At 40.0% G+C, this 20,614-nt stretch overlaps 2 protein-coding genes across 2 annotated transcripts; both read right to left on the reverse strand.

Moving 5' to 3' along the window:
• Positions 1-6: 6 nt before the first annotated feature.
• cdc7 (cell division cycle 7 homolog) lies at positions 7-6,946 on the reverse strand. Its single transcript, XM_084008892.1, has 12 exons — positions 6,754-6,946; positions 6,362-6,449; positions 5,916-6,002; positions 5,635-5,770; positions 4,758-4,851; positions 4,421-4,563; positions 3,839-4,172; positions 3,520-3,627; positions 2,494-2,669; positions 2,273-2,355; positions 1,613-1,762; positions 7-1,439 (listed from the first exon to the last, which is right to left on the reverse strand). Exons 2-12 carry the CDS (start codon positions 6,447-6,449, stop codon positions 994-996), a joined length of 1,845 nt encoding a protein of 614 aa, XP_083865018.1. The 5' UTR covers positions 6,754-6,946; the 3' UTR covers positions 7-993.
• Positions 6,947-7,446: 500 nt separating this feature from the next.
• On the reverse strand, positions 7,447-20,480 carry hfm1 (helicase for meiosis 1; the record flags this gene model as incomplete). Its single annotated transcript, XM_084006886.1, has 39 exons — positions 7,447-7,598; positions 7,728-7,879; positions 8,182-8,281; positions 8,446-8,527; positions 8,752-9,048; positions 9,206-9,289; positions 9,387-9,502; positions 9,665-9,741; positions 9,834-9,958; positions 10,059-10,124; positions 10,210-10,392; positions 10,682-10,785; positions 10,954-11,111; positions 11,277-11,360; positions 11,593-11,678; positions 11,873-12,007; positions 12,140-12,237; positions 12,355-12,402; positions 12,523-12,629; positions 12,786-12,877; positions 13,045-13,125; positions 13,856-13,903; positions 14,014-14,147; positions 14,281-14,375; positions 14,646-14,791; positions 15,427-15,528; positions 15,660-15,703; positions 15,826-15,914; positions 16,132-16,332; positions 16,424-16,579; positions 16,967-17,044; positions 17,144-17,295; positions 17,736-17,868; positions 17,980-18,050; positions 18,180-18,221; positions 18,677-19,038; positions 19,530-19,836; positions 20,198-20,313; positions 20,410-20,480. 39 exons carry the CDS (start codon positions 20,478-20,480, stop codon positions 7,544-7,546), a joined length of 4,677 nt encoding a protein of 1,558 aa, XP_083863012.1. The 3' UTR covers positions 7,447-7,543.
• Between the last annotated feature and the right edge of the window lie 134 nt (positions 20,481-20,614).

Genomic DNA, 20,614 nt, shown 5'->3' on the forward strand with positions numbered 1-20,614 from the left:
ACTAGCTTTGTTTTCCCCTTTATTAAAATATTCAAATTAAGATGGTGGCAGACTTTACATTTGACATTTTCAGTGTTATTAATTAAAAGCTGAAACAGACGTACTCTCATACATCCTCACATTCATAAAATACTCATGGAATTAAAATGTACCTTTTAAAAGAAAAGCCCTTTCATGCAGAAATAGTCCCTTCATACAGTAGTAATACTGTTACGGCAGTGGTGACAATAGTAAACAACACACGGATTCCTCCAACAGACTATTCCCTCCTGACGAGACCCAGTTCAGACTTGCAAGAATAAATAAATGCCAAACTTGACCCAGGGCATCACACTAGCGTATAGTAAGAAGACAAAGCGTTTTGTATTTTTCTCTTTTGGTCCCTGAAGTAAAAAGGTACAGAAGGTAAAAATAAAAACTTAAAATCAGACAGTGTGCAGCTGTAGCCAGCAGATTCCATGTCTTCACAGAGGAGATCATGTACCTTCAGCTATGAAACCGCCATCCATCCACACAAAAGCTAATAGTCTGCCAATGTAATGCTTCAAGTCAATACTCTTCCTGTCTAGGTCACAGCTAATAGTGCACATCTAGAGCCCCTCATTCATGCCCATTCTCAAAGTACTCCGTATGACAGCTGCCATGGATTGCAGGCCTGTGAACCAGCAAGTCAAACCTGTCTTGAATGGATGCTCTTAAAATCTATGAAGCATTTCATTTCATGGGTCGATGGCAGAGAAATTTAAGTGAGAATTATTCTCGCCACACCGAAATGTATGTGAACTCTATTCTCTTCTGGTAATTTATCCAGATGTAAAACTTCTTTTTACTTTGCAGCAGAATGATTGGTGCTACAAACTTGGTACTAAATATTAAGTATAACGCTCCTTTTTCTTTGCACCATTTAATTTATTAAATGTGAAGCTAAGACTGGGAAGCCAGCTGTTCCGTTATACTGGTGTGAGACTCCTGGTCCATTGACAGTCTGGGGCTTCACAGATCTTTGAACAGTGGGTGATGCAGAGCCCGAGCGGCTGTGACCCTGGTGGCAGGGTTCAGATCCAGCAGCTGGTCCAGCAAGTTGTAGGCCTCATCAGGAACTCTGTCCCAGCCCCGCTCATCTTCCTCCACCTTGCTATCTGTCTCTGAGCACTGAGTGGTTTCTGTGGTCCCTGAATGTTCCTGCTGTTTTGGGCGACTAGAATGGAGGAGTGAAGGACTTTCACCTGCTTCATCTTTCTGATGCTCGAATGTTCCTTCAGTGGGACGATGTGTGGGCGTATCATCTTGGATCTTGTGATGACGGGTGGTGGTGGAGTCTTTGTCAGCGTCGGGGAGTGGCGTGACTTCATCTAGTGACGGCCTCCGTCCTCGCAGCGTTTCACACAGCGTCCTGAGGTCCTGCCGTGGCAGCTCCCGGCTGCACGCCACTGCTTTACCTGAATGCAGTTCAGCCCAAACAGGATCATTATCCACACAGAGCCTTCAATACCTCACAGTGATGCTGCATTCAGGTCTCCTACATTGTTACATTGACTGTCTGATAAAAAACTGTCTTGGATTAATCACAATAAAAAAAGCAGAGCGGTCACTTATAAATATGAATACACACCAAATGCCTTGGCAGCCAGAATGGTCTCTTTGGAGCCTCGTATGGTCATGATCTGAGTGAGGGCTATCAGGTCATCGCTGGCTTTGAAGAACGGGTAACGGCCACTGAGTAGTGAGAGCAGGATCACACCAGCTGACCACACATCTATGGCTGCAGTACAAAAGGATAAGACGAGAGAGGGAGAACATTGGTAATCAGTATCTGACAGCTGAAAATGCAACGCATTGCTGAAAATACAGTATTAAAGCACTAAGGCATTACATTGCATGCTGGAAAAACCTGGAAACTAAAATGTAGAACTGGAAGAATTGGTCACTGAATTTAATTACCTAAGGAAGCTAAGAACTGGATACATGAGAAAAACAGGGAACTTATCTGTAATAATGTCAAAAGCTGGAAGTTGAAATAAATAAACTGAAAGGGCTGAAAGAAGAATAATGATAATATGTATGGAAGAATTACTTTGTGACCTGTTTTAAAGCTTTTTTAAGTCATCTTAGTAACTGCATTGGTAGTGAGGCTGCTGTATTGACACCGTGGTAGCTACCTATCAATAACAAGGTAACTATTTTACTCTCACATTCAACAGTAAGCTTTTCCACGGCTGTCATTATATTTGTGTGGCCATCAATCACAATAGTAATGGGTTGAAATACAAACCTGTTCCTTGGTCGGGACACTTGGTGAGGACTTCTGGTGCTCTGAAGCCCGGGGTTCCAGCCCTGGGAGCCACCTGCTGCTTCCTTTATTAATAAAAACAAGATGAAGCAGAGGTTTGAACACGATTAGGTTCACATTCATGATGAGGAATTAGTATACATATGTTGTGTAAAACAATTGAGGATTTGCTTTAAGAAGAGAAAAAAAGTTCTTCTTGTTACCTGGACATGCAGATGTTGCAGACACGGTCCGTGCGGTAGCAGTTGCAGGTGAGGCCTTGCTGTACGGCCCTCTGAGGTTTCTGACCGCTGCTCTGGGTCCTGACAGGTACCGAAGCCCGGCTGGTGGAGGAGAACCTTCGGCAGGCTGGGTCCTCAGTTTTTCTGGGCTTTACCAGCTGAATAAAAAAAGTTATTAAGTAACTAATAACTACACTGTGATATAAACAACCAGAATACCATTCAAAAGAACTTTTCTTAACCCTCCGAGACCCACATAGACCTGGTATCATTCCACATAGAAAATCTGAATTAATTAATAAAGTGAGTAAGTATACGATGGCCATCCCCGGGCTCACTTATGTCTCATAAGTTGTTGCAGCAATTTTTGGGTTGAAACAATGAATTGCACAGATTTTGAGCTAAGTTTCAAATTATTTTACCACTCAAGAATTGATTCAAATGATCAGAACTACTAAAGCTACTATGTGGACTAACATCATCACACATGAATGAAATCAGTCTAATTGGATCCACAAGAGTCTCAGCTTTCCAGTCATGCCCACTTTATGCATCTTTATGACCGTTTAGGGACCCCAGTATTCAGAAATATTCACACACATTTTTGAATAGGAGAAAATAACAGTTTTCCTGAATAGTCTCCCCTTAACAGACATGCCAAAACGTAATGTAAAGGGGGGACTCGTGGGTACCCATGGCACCCATTTTCATTCACAGGTATTTGCCATGTCCGTTTTCACACACCAAAAAATTTACTTAGATTTGGAGCATTATTCAACCCCCTTCCTGTCATGACATGGTCGGTATCGATCAATTCCTTAAGTTTTCTTGTTTCATATGATACCTGTAGGTTGACTATTTAAGAGTGAGCCTGCTACAGCCGGTTAAAGAAATCAATCCAACAATCCTTTGAGTCTCAGAAGGTTAAAAGCAAATGGAAAAATAACTCATTTAATTGTTATTTCAATGGTTTTGAGAATCCTCTCATCTGCATTCCACCTCGTTTACCTCTGTCTTAATGGCAGCTTGTTTGGTGGTGGATGGAGCTGGAGTGCAGCTGTTGAGGTTCCTCTCTCCAAACACAGGCCGTGGCACTTTGCGCAGTCCTGTCAAGTCCTAGAAAAAACAAATATAGATTGCAGAATTTAGCTAAGGGCAACCCATTAGTGAAGACAAACAGATAAAAACATACTTTAATAGATCATACAGGAAATTCTTCACCAAAATACAGGTGACTTATACCCAAATAAACCATATTTCTGTTTTCAGTGCACACAAAAAAAAAAGACCTAGAAACACCAGTAAAGGTAAAATATGGTGCAGACACCTTTGTGTGCTTTGTGCGAGAGGTGGTGACGGTGGTGACAGAGCGTGATTTTTTAACCAGTGCTTTCCGAGAGACTGTGGAGGATGTGGCGTTGGAGGAAGAGGAGGAGGATAGTGGTAAGTTTGTGGACTGCTGTGGAGGCAAAGGTAGCGAGGTTGAGGCCGCGGTGTTGGTTTTGGGAAGGAATCTAGCTGGTGCTTTACTCCGCTGTGTGGTGTCTTGTTTCCCTGTGGAACCTCCACCATTTTGCAATGGCCTCTGCCTCACCACCTTCAACAGCGCAATCTTGGTGTCCGCTGTACCCTGAGCCAGGCCAAAGTCCACCAGCGCATACCTACACACAAACACACATATTTCAACAGGGAAATAAATAAATACTTTAATCTGGCCTGCATCCAAACTACACATGGAGGTGAGAATTTCCCCGTTAACTCGAAATTCCAATTGAGAAGCCAAATAGTTGAGACACTTTTGCTCACCAATTCTTCAGCACTGAATTATTTATAAAAAAAATTATAATTATTAACGAAAAACAATGATATTCTGAAACTGCATTTATTAAAGGGGGATGTGATTACTCACGTTTTGCTATTCTTGTTGTAGAGGAAATTGTTTGGTTTGATGTCTCTGTGAATGATCCCAAACTTGTGAATGTGTCTCAGGGCCTTCAACAGGTGATAGATGTACAGACGGACCTCTTCAAAGCTCAAAGAGGTTATAATATCCTGGTGAATACATTGTTATTGGATTAGAAATATTAAATTACATTCCAGTAAATGCAGAAACAAAAACTACATCAAGAAAACCCCAAAATTGTTTATGTCACACATTAAGGATTATATCCATGAAAACATCAGAATATCATTGAAAATAAGGAGCCACATCCTTGGCAGAAACTAATTAGTTACAATGTACATACCACAATAGCTTGATGCTCCATATAGGGCATGACGATCACCACATGGTCCTCTTTCCTGAAGCAATACGTCACCCCCATCACATTCTCTTTGCCTCTGCAAAGTGAGAAAAAATAAATTAAATATTAAAAAAAAAAAAAAAAAAACAGCAAAATGGAACTAATTTCAATGCATTCAATGTTTTTTTTCTCTGTGATGATGTACATCTTGGCTGGTCACTTCCAAGAATCACATCAAAAACACTGATTTAACACAAATGCACATTCATATATTCAAAGGAGTGTCTTGCCAAGCCAAGCAATGTATTGATGTGCGTAGGTTCAGCTGAATCATACGAGGAGCCCACACAAAAATTTGATACAGCATAAAAATAACCTTTAAGGAAGCAGTTATGCTATAAGAGTTCTTTAAACCACCACTTTAAAATGTGTGGGCACACAACTCTTACATATATGAGGTGTCACTTCAACATCTAAATCTGTAGCCCTCTATCAGTAGGTTTCTAAGTACAACAGAACACTTTCATGAATGGAAAATGCAAGTTTAAGGACACACAAGTTTCTTAACACCAAATTGCTCCCGAAGCACCTTGAGTAGTCAAAAATACAGGAAAAGCACTATATAAATGCAGGTCCATTCACACTAGGCCCAGTTGTCCCATCCTTCACATTGTAATACGACACACGCATGGTTGCAGAATTATAAGAGAGTTAAACAATTACCTCCCATGAAAACACAACTACTTTTCAAGTATATTATTTGCACAACAATTATTATTTCCGAACAGGTTTGAATTTGCATTTCAGTCCTTAAAAAGTGTTTCTGTCTGTGAGTGTAGCTTATATTTCTTTATAAAACACAAAACTTTATTGGACTCACCCAGCAACAGTGAGACACTGAAGCTCAGCAGCAATGCGTGTAGGATGGCTGGTTGGGATGAGGTGCTTCAGGGCAAACATCTCTTTTGTCCCATTCCTCATCTGAGCCTCACCCAGGTACACCGAGCTGAACGTACCTTGTGGACAGACACACATGTCGAGAAGACATCAGATCTTCCACTCCAATAAATCCACTGAGGTCTACTGTATTAATCTAAAACAAGCGTTTTACTATACATATACATGTTTACTCTAAAGGTGTGCATAAAGCAGAGCGCATACCTTCTCCGATTTTGTCTATTATGTGGAAAACCTTGGCCAGCTGAGGGACAGCTTTGGAGAGGGTCTCAATGTCTAGTTCCACATCCTCTGGAAGTAAACAGTAATAAACACGCCGTCATTGATGCACATCACAATTTTTTGACTCGGTCAAACACTCAGGTCAGCAAATAACAATGTGTTACAAGTTGTTGTTTTAAGAAAAGTGCAAGAATGATAAAGCATACTGGCATGCCTATGTTACGGCCAAGACAATTGTTTTTTTTACCTAAATTAAAAATCCAAATTAACACAAGTGTTGACTAAATATTAGTTGAGTATTAATAGAATAGGGGCCTGCAAACATTGCTTCAACTTAATATTGCCCCTTAACTATAATATGCTAATACAATGGTGCATCTCTACTAACATGTGTAACACGTGTTTTTAAGTCATAAGGTCCAACTTACTTGAGACTTTGCTTCTGCGGTGACCTCTGTCAGACTGATTAACACACCCGTCTGTGCTGATGCCAGTGCAGACAGGAGACAACTCCATCTGAAGCAGAGAAAGAAGTGAAGAAAAGTGCTCGGAGGTTTGTAACTAAACTGAAAACTTCTCATTATAAACGTTACCTTAAAATCACCGTTATTAACTTTAGGAAGTAACGTAAGTCAGACGGTACATGGAGAGTCGTATTAACGTGATAGTGACTGATATAGATAGTCAGAAAATGTGTACAGCTAATGTTAAGCTAAGCGCCGTTTCTCTTCTTCAATACAACTAGCATGCTACTGTTAGCTACTGTCTGTCAAGCTGACGTGAGCTAACCAGTGTTGCCTAAAACAAAAAAGAAACTCACCGCTTTAGTTGGCAGCAAAGTGCAATGGTTTCTTCACATTCACAATTCAAAGAAAACACCATAGAGTCACGAGCTAATGTTCCATCGACGAATACTTAAATATATAGCTATCACTTCGTCTGCAGCTAAATAAAACCGTTTGTTCAGACTTTCAGACTTCGCCAACAACAAACTCCGCGCTAAAAGTCCGATCACTGACATATCGCGTTGCTTCCGCACAAATCACGCGGGAACGAGGAATCTCCAGGAAGAAGAAACTGGCTGTAAGCGGATGTAAGGAGTAATAAAGAGCTAGGTTTTGTAACGACACTTTAAAGACAGCTTTCAAACCCGTATAAAATCAAAACGCGCCCTTATTAAAAACCCACATTTGAAAGATTACTAAATTATAAAAATAAATAAAGCGGATTTAATGAATTACCCCATCAAAGAATTAAAGCGTTCACCCAAAAAGTGTAGTCCTCATCTATTTACACAATTCTTCACAAAGTTACCTCTAATTACTAAACTACAAGCTGACTTACTTGTTGCTGATTTACTCCCCAAAGATTGCACAGAATCATCCAAATAACAGCAACTTTATTAAATATATAAATACATAAATTACATTAGTAACAATTAAATCTAACACAAGAAACAATTTATTTCATCTACAATATGAAGATATAATAACAAACAGTCCATAAATCTGTGTAAATCTCACTGGTTAACGAAATATGAACACAAACATAAAAGAAAAAACACTTTATGTTAAGAACATATTTATGTCACATGTACACAAGCAGTACTTCTAAAATATACCATCAAATATCCCAAGAAAAGCTTCCTCTTCTTTGTGGTTAATGCTGTTTGTAAAAACAGAGAAGGGGTTAAAAAGTGTACTGCAGTTAAATTTATTTGATATATGATTATTTTCATGGAAATAATATTGTAATCAGTCAGAATAAAGCCATTGTAATTTTATTTTCCTCTACCTTCTGTTGACAGATGAGCTGGTGTTGGATGGGATGCTTATTGTTGAGAAGAAATCAAACCTTCTGGTAAGTGGGGCCACTTGGGTCTCAGGCTGCTTTTGAGGGTTTTCTGGTGTTTTTACTGTGATCCCTTCTCTGAATATGCTTGGTCTCTGCAAAAAGAGGAAGGGAGAACGGCAAGTGATACATTTGCCAAGTTATGGTGTTTAAAAGCACCCTTGATTAAGCTGAAGCTGGAAGTCATTAACCATTAATACATTAATAGTATATTCCTGTCCACACAGAGAAAATCCTAAAACCAAAGAGCAAAAGTAATAGTGAATTTTGCTTGCTGCTATTTAAATGTATCTATGCTAATGAGAGATGCAACATTTAAAACGATATTTGTGTCTCTCTCGACAACATTATGAGATTTATGGGGTCTACATAAGCAACTATACAAACACACACACACCTTTTTTTCCAAGTCGAGTGTACTTCTACTTTGTGGTCTGATTGTGACAGGTGAGATTCTTGGCTCTCTGATTCCAGGATTTATCGTTTGTAAAATCGACCTAAAAGAAAAAAATATGACAAATGCTTTTTTTTTTTTTACAAATTACTTCTTAATGTCCATCTGAACTACAATATTAAATCTTTAAATTCTGTATTTCTTAGAGGAGATTTTAAATGTTTCAGACACAAACAAACAATTACACCTCATTTGAACTGGCCTTACCTCATTGGTGGTGTGGCTGTGGTTGTACTGGGTATGACTTTTGAATGACTGTAGAGTACTGGTGCACATGCAGCAGCAAAGCCTCCACATAAAACACAGGTAAGCCAATCAAAATCATGACAGTGGTTGAGGCATTATCCATCATAATCATGCCAGAAGTACAGTATGAAAAATAATCAAAGCACGACTGTGTGTTTTGTGTGTTAAAATGACATCTTAACAAGATAACAAGAAGAAAAGCCAACAAAACACAAATTGACTTCTCTCATCTGAATTGTTGAAAATGAAACTCAAAATTCACTCTACCTGGCATTGCGTAGTCAACACACTGCTGGACCTTAGCATTAGTTGGAAACGAGGCCAATGACGTCTCGCTGGCATGCACTAAGTTCTCATCATCAAAATCGTCCCATTCATCTCCAAGGTCAAAGCTGACAGTTGGTATTTGTAAGGATGAAGCATTTTCACAGTGAGCACCCTGGTTTGACGCTACAGTAGACCTCTTCGAGTAAGCCGAGCTGATGGTTTTGATCTGGTTTAGAAGCGGTTTACGGTTCTGGCTCATACCAACACTGACTCCTGGGTTCAACCACTCTGAGAAACCTAAACACAGATGCATTAAAGAGTGAACAAACCATCAACTGTTACTGCACTTTGCTTTCTTGGACTCAATCTGAAAAAAAGTATCTCTGTAAAATAACTGGCAGCATGTAAAATATATGAGAACTGTAGTTAATGCAACATGCAAAAGCTAAGTAACCTTGAGGGTGAGCATGAGATGCAGCAGGTGTCTGGAAAGGCTCCTTCATCATCCTGTGCAAGTCCTCCACATAGTCATCATAATCTAAGTATAAGAGACAGAAAAATAGTCACATATATTACAATCGTTGCAGCCTACAGTGTTGGGTAACGTTCACAGTCATAATCTTTGACTCGTTTACCGCTGTCAAAGTCATTCACATGAACTATGCCTGGCGGTTGAATGCAGTCTTCTCCTGTCAGATCCACAGTCTCATCGTCGTGTCTCACTGAAGCATCATAGTGATTTCCTCCATACCTTCAAACGCAGATGAATTAAGTCAGCATGAGGTCATCAGATTTCATTGACACTAAACTTATTATGTTGTTACACTTTTTAAGAATCTAATTTGCAGCAGCTGCTATGGGAGTTACTACCCTTTATAATAAAAGTCTAAATTAACAGTGTATTTGTGAATACCAGGAAACAGTAGGTAGCCTCTCTTTGGGTTTGTAAGCAAACTCCCGCATGTTGACAGACTCCTCATTCATTTTAATCTGAGGAAATAATCAGATTAATTCAGTTTAGTAATGTGTAATGTGTGATGGCTGCAGTGTTAGGAGTATATGATGCAAGTGTTCTACCTCACCTTGAGTCGCTTGACAGGAGTCTGTGGGAGTGCGTCACACCTGCTCCTCAGATCATTCAAATGTGAAGAGAAACTGGATTCTTGATTTGCTGACCTCTTCCGTGGCACAATTACACCAACTTTACCTTGAGGGTGGAAAGAAAACCTCTATAAACTTGAACAGCCATTCAAAGTAAAGCACAGGTGCACAAAAGGACATAGTGAAGGACAAATGGTTGTACTCACAGCAGTCGTGCCCACAGAGATCCTTATTCTTGCAGAAGTGGTTGCACTGTCTCTTATTGCCTACATCTGATCGTAAAGTTGTCACATTTGAATAGAGAAAAAAAAAACAATCTCAAATATCAACCAAATCATCAGTAACTCAGTGTAGTGCCTTGGTCTGTAGTAGATGTGGTGTTTTCCCTCTGAGTTACAGCCTGATCTGTAGACTGTGGTTTCAGTGCAGAAGAGTGCTGCGGTCCAGTTGGATCACATGGTTTGTTGTATGGATTATCAATTCCAAACCTTCTGGCTCCAGAGTAGTAGATGTTGAACTTCTGTTGAATGTCCAGGCCCACTATAGGAGAGGAAAAGGCCAAAATATATAGTAAATGCACTCCCTACAAAGCATCGATAGGCAGTCCAGTGCCGTTTCTGTAGCCAGAATGTGAAAAAACAAGATGATCATTTATGTGTAGAATTGTAACAACTCACAAAATCTATGGTTTGATTTGATGTCACAATATTTAACAAATACCATCAATTTATAAACAGAACCTTGTACAACATACTGTTATTTCCCTCTATAATATAAATATTGCAAATACATTAATATATTAAATATAATTGGCATTATCATGGTTGACCATATTGTGAGCTGATGAGATTGACACTGATCTCCTCTCCTTTCGAGGCCTTTGACACCTCAATCTTCTTCGACCAGCTGCCACATTTCAACAGGACCACATCTCTGGAAAACAAACGACAGGACGCTTGCTGAAAATTCATATGCACCTCGCTCCAAACCGGGTTCTGTCTTTTTGTATATAATGGTGACAGAATTATAGAGAAAGAGGGGGTAAGTGAAAGAAAGCAAAGACATCGTGAAATTGGCGGGAGTCTGGGAACTGCGTCTCACGTGAGTTTCTGTAGGAAGACCACAGCGTTGTCAGAGTTTCCGATAACCAGAGAGACATAGTGGTGGTCTGGAGCCGTTCTCCTGGACAGCAGCTGTGTTTGGTTTTTAAGGTTCACCTTCACCACAATCTCTGCCGTGTCACAGCTATACCGAGGAAGCTAAAAAATACAGAGACAACTATGAAAAACTATAAAGAATAACAGAGCTAACCAATATCAACTTCCCAACAATAGCCCAAACATCTGACCAGGAAAATGTGAAGAGCTCAATTATTTGACACAACATTTCTCTCACTGATAATAAAATTCTGAAACGTATTTTACCTGCTCCAAAGTAACTTCATACTTTGGGAGATGTACAACAGATTCTTTGATTTGGTTGCCAAATGGTGGATGTCTGTTGAGAACCTGAGTAAAATAAATACTGTTAGAAAATATACCCAACTACAAAATACAATTATTTTTATTCTTTGTGCAAAAATTAAAGGTTTTAACAATTTTTCTTAACATAAGCCGTGACATACGGTGAACACAGTTGTAGCAACAGAGCCTGGAGTCTACATTCAGCTCAAACAATGGTTCAACCCAATGCTTTGAATTATTAAAATGTGTTTTCTTTTTAAATATTATGCAGACTAACCAGCTCGAGCTCTCTGGCATTGATTTGCTCTATTTTGCTGAAAGTGGTGAGTCCAGCATTCACCATGGCAGTTGACAGGCTCTGGCCTGAAAAACACATTGTTTTATTATCAAAGGTTACATTGAGTTATTTAATTTAAAACTGCATAAAAAAAGGTAGAACATTTGGTTAATTGAATAATTCATCATGTAGTAACCAGGATTGGATTTTTTTTTTCATTTTATTACTATATTTACAATGCTTAGATACACAATGCTATACTATGCTAACGTTTATCCACCTATCTTCTCCAGCTGTTTGGAAATATAGGACGAGTTTTCCCAAAGCTTTGCTCTGAAGCACTTTGCCAGAATCAGGGAGTTGAGCAGAGCAGAGAAACCAGTCTTGGAACGGTGACTCAGAAACTCTGACAGGCCTATTTGGGATCAAAATATAATCAAAGTTTAAACAATATATATATATATATATATATATATATATATATATATATATATATATATATAATAAAACACAGCACTTTTTTATTTCTTTAGTGTACCCAACATACATTTGCTGATGCGCATGCCATTTCTAAAGATCTTTGCTGTGTCCTGTGTGAGTCCAAAGTCTTGAATTGAGATGGAACTCAACTGAGCCTGAATCAAGCTACAGACAAGGTAATAAACACACAATATTTATAGTCCACAGTCCACAAGGAATTCAGTAAACTTAATAAACCAGCTCTGCATTTACACAGTGAAAGCTCTGAATGAACAAACATACCAGTTCACTTTCATCTCACTGGTTTTGATCTTTCCCTCAATGGGAAACCTGGAAAAATACAGAGGCATCTCATTTACAATGGCTTGAGACTACATCCATCATTATACATTTAAGAATAGATGTTATGATACCGTATATGCGTCTTCAATCCTATTAAATGGGTCTGACCTGATGGTGATTCTGTTCTTGTCCCTGTTCAAGGTGTTCAGGGACTTCTTCTCATTCATTCTCAACTGAATGTTGCTGAACTCTCTGCTCCTCGACACTAACTCTATCTGTACATACAGCCATTTTTTATCTGAAAGTACTTTCTTTGCAATGCCTTATAGTGATAATAATTAAAAGAATTCCTTCAGCAGGGACCTGCCTGTTAATACAAAATGTCACTGTATTTGCATTTGAATCAGATACAGTTTTACGAGGAAACCTACCAACTCAGACACGTTCTCAGTGCCAGCCACTTTGCTGAACTGTTTCATGGTCTCAAAGGCAACACAGTACCGAGCCATAAGTCTGCCGCCCTCTGTGGGGAACAACAGCAAACTACTTAACAGTTTTAAGGCTCGGTTAAAAAGGAAGAGGTGGATAAAGGTCCAGATGTCATCCACACCACTGAACATAAGAAAATAAACTAAAGAGGAGTACATTGTGTTTTTTTGCCAATCATTTAAACATATTCCTTGTCTCTACCTGTTGGTTTGATGTTGATGTCCTCGTCCATTTCAATCAGACCAATTGAGGACAGAGAGTTGAGGTTCTTCAGACACAGTTCTATGAGAGGAGAAACAGCAATAACTTGAAACATGCAGCTTCAAATCAGGCAGCAACATCTGAGTATGGAAAGTGAAACAAATGCAGAAGTGCATTAAACTTACATTTGTTCTAAAGGCCAGAAGGGGGACGACTCCTCTGTTTTTCATTGTATAGAAGTCTATGAGAATGTGACCCTATTTCTCACATGACTTGTCCCAGTAAACTTTGTAAACACAAGTTTATGGTCTCCATTACAAATGTCAGCTGGGATCGACTGATCAATAATGGAAGTCTTCTTCAATACAGCATATTGTTCATTTAGTAAACTACGGTCCCATTTAGAATAAAATCGATGAAAGTATGTTTACGGTGTAGCTACAGCTACCTTGTGATGACAAGTTGCCTGTTTTTATCCAACAACTTGAACCTTTTTATAGTGTGTTTTTGTTGGTTCATGAAAGTTAATTGTTATCTTTTTGGTCGTATAAATATTTCTTATTCGGTGTTCCTCTCATGCAAAAAGCCAAGAAACTAAGATCGCGATGGTCATAAATGCCAAACTCAAGGTTTCAAAACAGCAGTCCACGAACCAATGGATGATGTCACAGTGACTTTGTCCACCTCATATACACACACACACACACACACACACACACACACACACACACACACACACACACACACACACACACACACACACACACACACACACATACGCTCAAAATAAAGTAAAGCAGTTGTGGCCAACCTTGCAATTTTGCTTCAATCCCATATCTGTCCAAGTTGCCAGAGAAACCTGAAATTAGAGGCGAGGCAATCTGCACTGACTGGTTTTACATCTAAGAACATTCACACAACTTCTGATACGGATCATTATATCTGTGCGTTTGTGTCTGGAGCCCTGACCATAGTGCGTGGGGTTCTTGAGGGCTCGGATGTAGAGGAGGGTGGAGCGTATCCAGTCCAGAGCCATGTTGACATCACTGACCGTTTGGAGAACAATCTCAGCATTCAGGTGCTCCACCAGGTGACTGTGTAAACTGGAGACAGGAAGTGTACTGTTACCTCGTGTACTACTGTAATAATATCTCCCTATGAGAGCAAGAGTCGGAGAAAGACAGGCTGAGACAAGAAGAAGAAGAAGAAGAATGGCAAATGACTGAGCTGTAATACCTGCTCTCAATGATTTCCACCCCATTCATAAGTTTCATGTACTTGTCTTTGGTTTGGATCTTGGTCATTATCACTGCAGTCGCTGATGTGTCAAACTATAGGAACAAAAAAGTTGGTATTTAGTTTGTGCATCATACTAAAACTCAAACTAATCAGTTGCTATCTTTATTGCTCCAGATTCCGTCAGATACCTGCAATATAATGGTAACTCAAAAACCAATGTAGAGTAATGTACCTTGTGTTAAAATGGTACAGCACCAGTGTAAACTAGTGCACTCACTTGTTTTGTGATGGTGCACCAACATTTACCCCCTTGTGCAAAGAGAGGTAAGAAAAATAAAATGTCATTGTTATTCTGCCATTACTTGTGGTCTTCCAGCTCGGCCTATCATCTGTAGCAGGTCAGCCTCGCCGTACTCTTCACAGGAGCCCGCCACATACTGCATGGTGGACTTGATCACCACCAGATGAGCTGGCAGGTTCACCCCCATGGCCAGAGTCCTGGTGGTGACTAGGGAATTTAAAATAAGGCCACAAGCACAAATTCAGTATCCATGAAATACAATAAAAACATAAATTCAAACTGTACCAGAAAGCAGTAAAAGTTTTAGATAAGAGTGTGGTAACTTTTCTGGTATATTTTAAATCAGAGTTGCACCAACAATTCAACATACAATCAGTATCCGTGAATATCAGCTTTAAAAAGCAATATTATTGTATTATCTTTATTACTATATGAAAAGGCCAGTTTCCATTTTTATTGTGTATCTTAATTATTCAAATTGAATAAAGGTTTCAGTCTAATGCCTTATTTTTTTCATTCAACTGGTGGACATCAGTCAATATGGGGGGGAAAATATTGTACAATGCTATTGGCATAACATACCAGTATATGTATTTTTAAGTCATACTCTCTGCAATTTGTATTTCCATTGAACAGTCATTTACATGACACAACCCTGTAATTAAAAAACTTGGGCTGAGGCCTTGCAATGTTTCAGCATGACATGGTGAAATATGATATGGACTCAGTTGTTTCAACCTGTGACACCTGTCTTTCCTGTTTATCTGTGCAGCATAGACAAAGACAATAAAAGAAAGGATTGCGTTGCACACTTATTTACTGTACTATTAACAAAGTCTTACAGAGGACAGGCAGGTCTCCCAGAGTGAAGGCCTCTTCTATCAACTTCCTATCAGACAAGTCAACTCCTGCGTGGTGGAAGCCAACTCCAAACATCACCAGATCTGGACCACAAACATAACACCAAAAATAATGTTGATTGGAGCCACAACATGACGGGAACTCTGGACTGAAACAGGTTTCAAAGTCTGTATCTGGTGGGCGTTGGCATTTTAGTTTCAAAAGGGAACCTTACCTCTAAGTTTAGAATCCAGAACAGATTTTGCATATTTCATCAGCCTAAACAGATTACAAAGTAAAAAAAAGCTTTCAGTAAAATTAAATCAACTGGAGAACAACAAAATGTTGAATGGATAGTTCAGGATATGTGAGAACATGTTATGGATAAGTGAGAAATATACCTTTGCTTGTGCTCAATGCTCATAATGAACCGAGCATCCTTGGCCAGAACTGTAGCTGACTGCTGGACTCCTTTCCTTGTAGAGCAAAACTACAGAATAATTATGAATTCATTATTATAAGTAAACATATGTAGGAAATTCTATATAAACTTAATACCTAGCATGTTAAAATGATCATAAGACCCTGAAGAAATCTAATCCCACTATCCTTATGAACTCCTTATAACCTTTAAATCTTGTTCAATCACATGACAAAATGTACCTACAGTAAAAACGAACAATGTCTGGCTCAACTTCCCCACCCACCACCAGTGCAGGCTTCTGGTCAGAGTACGTTTGTATGATGTTGGCCATCTTGTAGTTGAGCGACAGGTCAAACTTGAACTCGGTTTGGTTCGGGCTGCAAGGGAACCCCAGCACAACCTTCCTCAGCTTCACTGGGCGGTAGCTCTCGTCCATGTCCAGATACGTGGCTGGACCACTCTCATTAGACAGCCAGTCTGCTATCTGTACAAATGTATCATACAAAGTTGCACAAACTGCCTTTCGAACGAGTGTTATAAACACACAGCTGCCATGCTCGTTCTCAGCCACTTACATCAGAGGTGTTGGGTATGGTGGCCGATACGGCCACAAACCTCATAGAGAGGCCTGCCTCTGGATTCTGTGCTGTTCTGTATGCATGTACGGCCTTCATCCTGCTCACCACAACTTCCAGCGTGGCACCACGGGTCGCATCCTTCACCACATGTATCTGGAAGAAGAAAATATGCCATCTGACTGTTGGCTTTAGAAACATCTTTAAATCTAGACAGAGACATTGCTAAAAAAAAATCAATTAAGATGTCCTTTATCACTGTATTCCATTATCATATAAGGAGATGCATCTCTTGTTGTATGCACTCTAATAATAGAGGCCCAGAAAATGTTGAACTATAATTTTTCATGGCTAACCTCAACTGAAATAAAGTGCAGAGGGCTAAGGCAAATTATGTGCCATCACACAGTGTGGCATTACAAAATACACAGTAGACAGTACATCACCTGGCACATGAGTGCAGAGTGAGCATCCACCACTATGCAGGCAGACTATGAGACACTATGAACACTGAAAAAAGGGTCTGTGAACAAAATATCTGACCTCATCGATAAGGAAGAGCTTGACTAGCTGCAACAGACAGTTGTCCTTCCATTTTCTTGTCATACTGTCCCATTTTTCCTGTAGGAAAGGTGTAATACAACATGCACTCGTACTTTTGATTCTCATCTTTACTCTTCCTTTATTTTTGTTGCATTTGTTTAATGTTGTGTCACATACAGGCGTGGTCAAGATGATGTGGGAGTCCTGAATCTCAAAGAAGTCATCAACCTCTGTGTCGCCTGTCAGCTCCTTACAGTTCAGTCCCAGAGGACTAAACTTCTTCTTCCAGCTCTCAAAGCACTGACTGCAGAGAGCTTTGATAGGGGCCACTGGCAAGAGATGCCAGAGCTAGGGTCAGAAACAAGCTAAATCTATAAAAACACTGGAAATGATAAACTAGGTAAAAGAAACAAACCCCAGTGTGTGATTACAGTCAGTGTAATTGTGTGTAAAAGTGTATTGTGTGTGAAATATTGTTGCTATTCATTGACGCAATATGTATAATAGTAAATCAGATCACAATTTTGTGTTTTCAATTAGTTAGAAGAAAAAAAAAACATGTTCATGTGAGTCATGAAAAAAATTACAGTTTCAGTAATTATTCTAAACGTTCTGGGTAGGAATCAATTCCCCCAATACTCAAACTACTACATACTGTAAAATACAACTTTTTAGATAAAACTGTATGTATTTTGTGATTTAAACTAGGCCAAATTCAGGCTGTGGCTTTATTGGTGTATTAATAGGGTCTGCACAATATTATGCTCACTGTAGACAGCTTTGACATCTCTCCAGGGCTCTGAGGTCTCCATTAACAGGCGAATGATGGCCAGCTCAAACAGCACTGTTTTACCAGATCCAGTAGGAGCACACGCCACAAAGTTTTTATTTGTGTAAAGAACCTGTGAACCCAAAACATGAATACAGTCGCAGTTAAAATCTAACAGACAAAGAAAGCATGTTATTCATAATCCTCAGCATTCTGTCTATTAATGCTTTTAAATAATGCTTACGTCATCTAGTGCTTTCGACTGAACGTAGTTGAAAAAGGGGAACTCATTGAAGACAGATCTGAACTTAGCTGCTGTGTTAGCCTGGCTCAGAAAATAACACCACACTACTTGGGAAATTGCTTTCCAAGCATTATAGCACAGCTCAAACACCGTCTAAAATGTTGGAATTGTGTTGACTTACACAACAGCAAAAAGGATACGGATTTCAGAAACTGGCCGCAAAACTCCGGATCCAGAGGATCCTACAATGTGCACAAATAAAACATAACATACTTGAATTTTCAGTCACACTCTCACTGATCATCCCACCTTCATGTTAATATCAATGTTTTACATTTTTTGGGGTATAAATGAAGGCATTATATTTTGTAGTGAATGTAAAGTAGAACTACAAAAATGACTTTCATCTCCATGCGGTTAGAAAGGTTCCTACTGTTCCCCTCTAAGATTCTACTGTTTTAGATTCCACCACCTAGTGACCACCATGTTGCATTACAATGGAGCGGTCAGTGAGGAGAGCTCACCTCATTTCACCTCATCATACCCAAACACAATGTGGCAGCTGCTGTCATGGCTAGACATGGGCATGCTCATTAGCTACACCACTTTACAGAAGCTATACGCGTGTTATTTGGTGAACCACGTATAGAATATGAGCACAGCCCCAGACTGCGTCCGTGTCAATGCAGTGCAGCACCTTGTATACGAAGTGGCTGAGGCGTCATGGGTGGAACGAAGGCTCTCTTTGTGCCCTTGTCCTGCATCTCTGCATGTGCCGCGTTCTGTGGGGGTCGGCCACTCGCTGCAGATGAGCCCAGCGGAGGGGGCGGGAAGGAGGGCTTGGGGGAGAAAGGAGAAGCTGCCTGGCTAACTGTCGCCCGTGGAGGAGGAGGAGGAAGAGGAGGAGGCACTGTCGCCATGGTAACCTCTCTGAGAAAAGTTTTAGGTCTGGATTCTGTCTGGCTGCTGCTGCCGCCGCCGCCGCCACCGCCACTGCTTCTGAGGTCATCTGTGTTTGACGAGTCATCTCCACTGTTCAACACCTGGACCTTGAACAAGCTGTTGTGGGAGGGAGGGGAGGGGAGGAAGGAATAAAGAATTAATAGAAGAGGAAGGTGGAATGAGAGAGGGAAAAAATATTGTTGCTGCTGCACACTCGGGGGCTTATTTAAATAACGAGCCTATGGGGGGATGGTTTAGCATGTTATCATGTTGTTCTTATGAACTGTCCACTGATGAAAAAATGATGCAAAAAAGCCGCTTACATCTTTATGTAGCATGTCATGGATTCAAAATAATTTGGGGGATTAAAGAGAGAATTGGTCCAACATTAAATTGGACTAAGAAAAACTGGAAACATGGCTTTTATATTAAACATTAAGCCTAATCAATTAAGCACTTTTTAAAATGATGTACTACATTCCTCTTCAACAAGAGACACATCCTTATTGGCCTGCTATTTACATCATCGTGCCCACTGAAAACATGTTTCACTCACTCGTTAATTCACAATCATGTAAATGTTATCTTAACAAAGAACCGACACTTGCCTTCTCCGTAGAGGTGGGTTTTTGCTTTGCTCCAGAGAAAAACACCCCCTGATGATGGCTGCATGACTAGAATCCTGCGGGGTTTCATCTCCACTTCTGCTTCTCGGGCAGAAACCCTGAGAGTAATCCCTGAACCCTTCACCTCCCCAAAGGCTGGAGCTGGTGCTATCGCTGCCACCTTGAGTTTCCTCAATCTCTTTCTCATCATTGGTATAACCGTAAGGACTGTTGATATTTGATGGTAAAACCTTAAGGCCAGCTGAGCCTTTAGAAGGAGGCAGGAATGTCACAGGTCTCGGTGAGAAACCTGTGAGTAATATTGAAGAGAAAGAGAGGGTTTCATCAAACAAAGTTGTTGCTAGCGGTGTTTTTTATGCATGTGATTCTTAAATCTGGACTATTTTGCTATTGTGCTTTCTGATTGAAAGAATTTACTGCAGGGAATTTACCATTTCAGTTGGATTTATTAGTATGAGAATAGATCATAAGACCCAGATTCATGTGTTTACCCTAGCCAAGGAAAATTGGGAAAAGCTTTCAAGCCTATTCAAGCCATCGCGTCAGTGAGTCACACAGTTACATTTAGTAGGGCTTCAATAGGCCAGATACTGAGCAGTTTACTCAAGTCAAGTGAAAAGGAATTCACCCTAATCCAGAGCACAACATACTGTATAGGGCAGAGAGAGACTCTGCCTCCTTCTGCATATCCTGAGTGGCTGGAAGCTGAGAAAGAGACGGTGGCACTTCCAGCTGCCATGGGCTGACCTTCTGGTGCAGTGGTGTTCTGTCAAATATAATCAGAGGGGAAAACATGAATTGAGCAGTGAGAGGAAAGAAGAGAGAGGGACGATGTGGGGTAACGTTATCTGTTTGTACTCACACTTTGTCAACAATGGGCTTCTCAAAAAACAGATTGTCAAGGGACAAGGTGCATTCATCTGAGTCCAACATCTCATCAGATCATACATTTGATGCAGAGCGGGGCAACGTCGATCAATCACTGTGGAACTTAGTTGGGGACATCTTGTTTAAAGACGGAAATAAACCAGACACTTCTATGGATGCAAAAATAAAACAATACATAT

This window comes from Eutrigla gurnardus (assembly GCF_963514095.1).
Source record: "Eutrigla gurnardus genome assembly, chromosome: 4".
Classification (NCBI taxonomy): domain Eukaryota; kingdom Metazoa; phylum Chordata; class Actinopteri; order Perciformes; family Triglidae; genus Eutrigla; species Eutrigla gurnardus.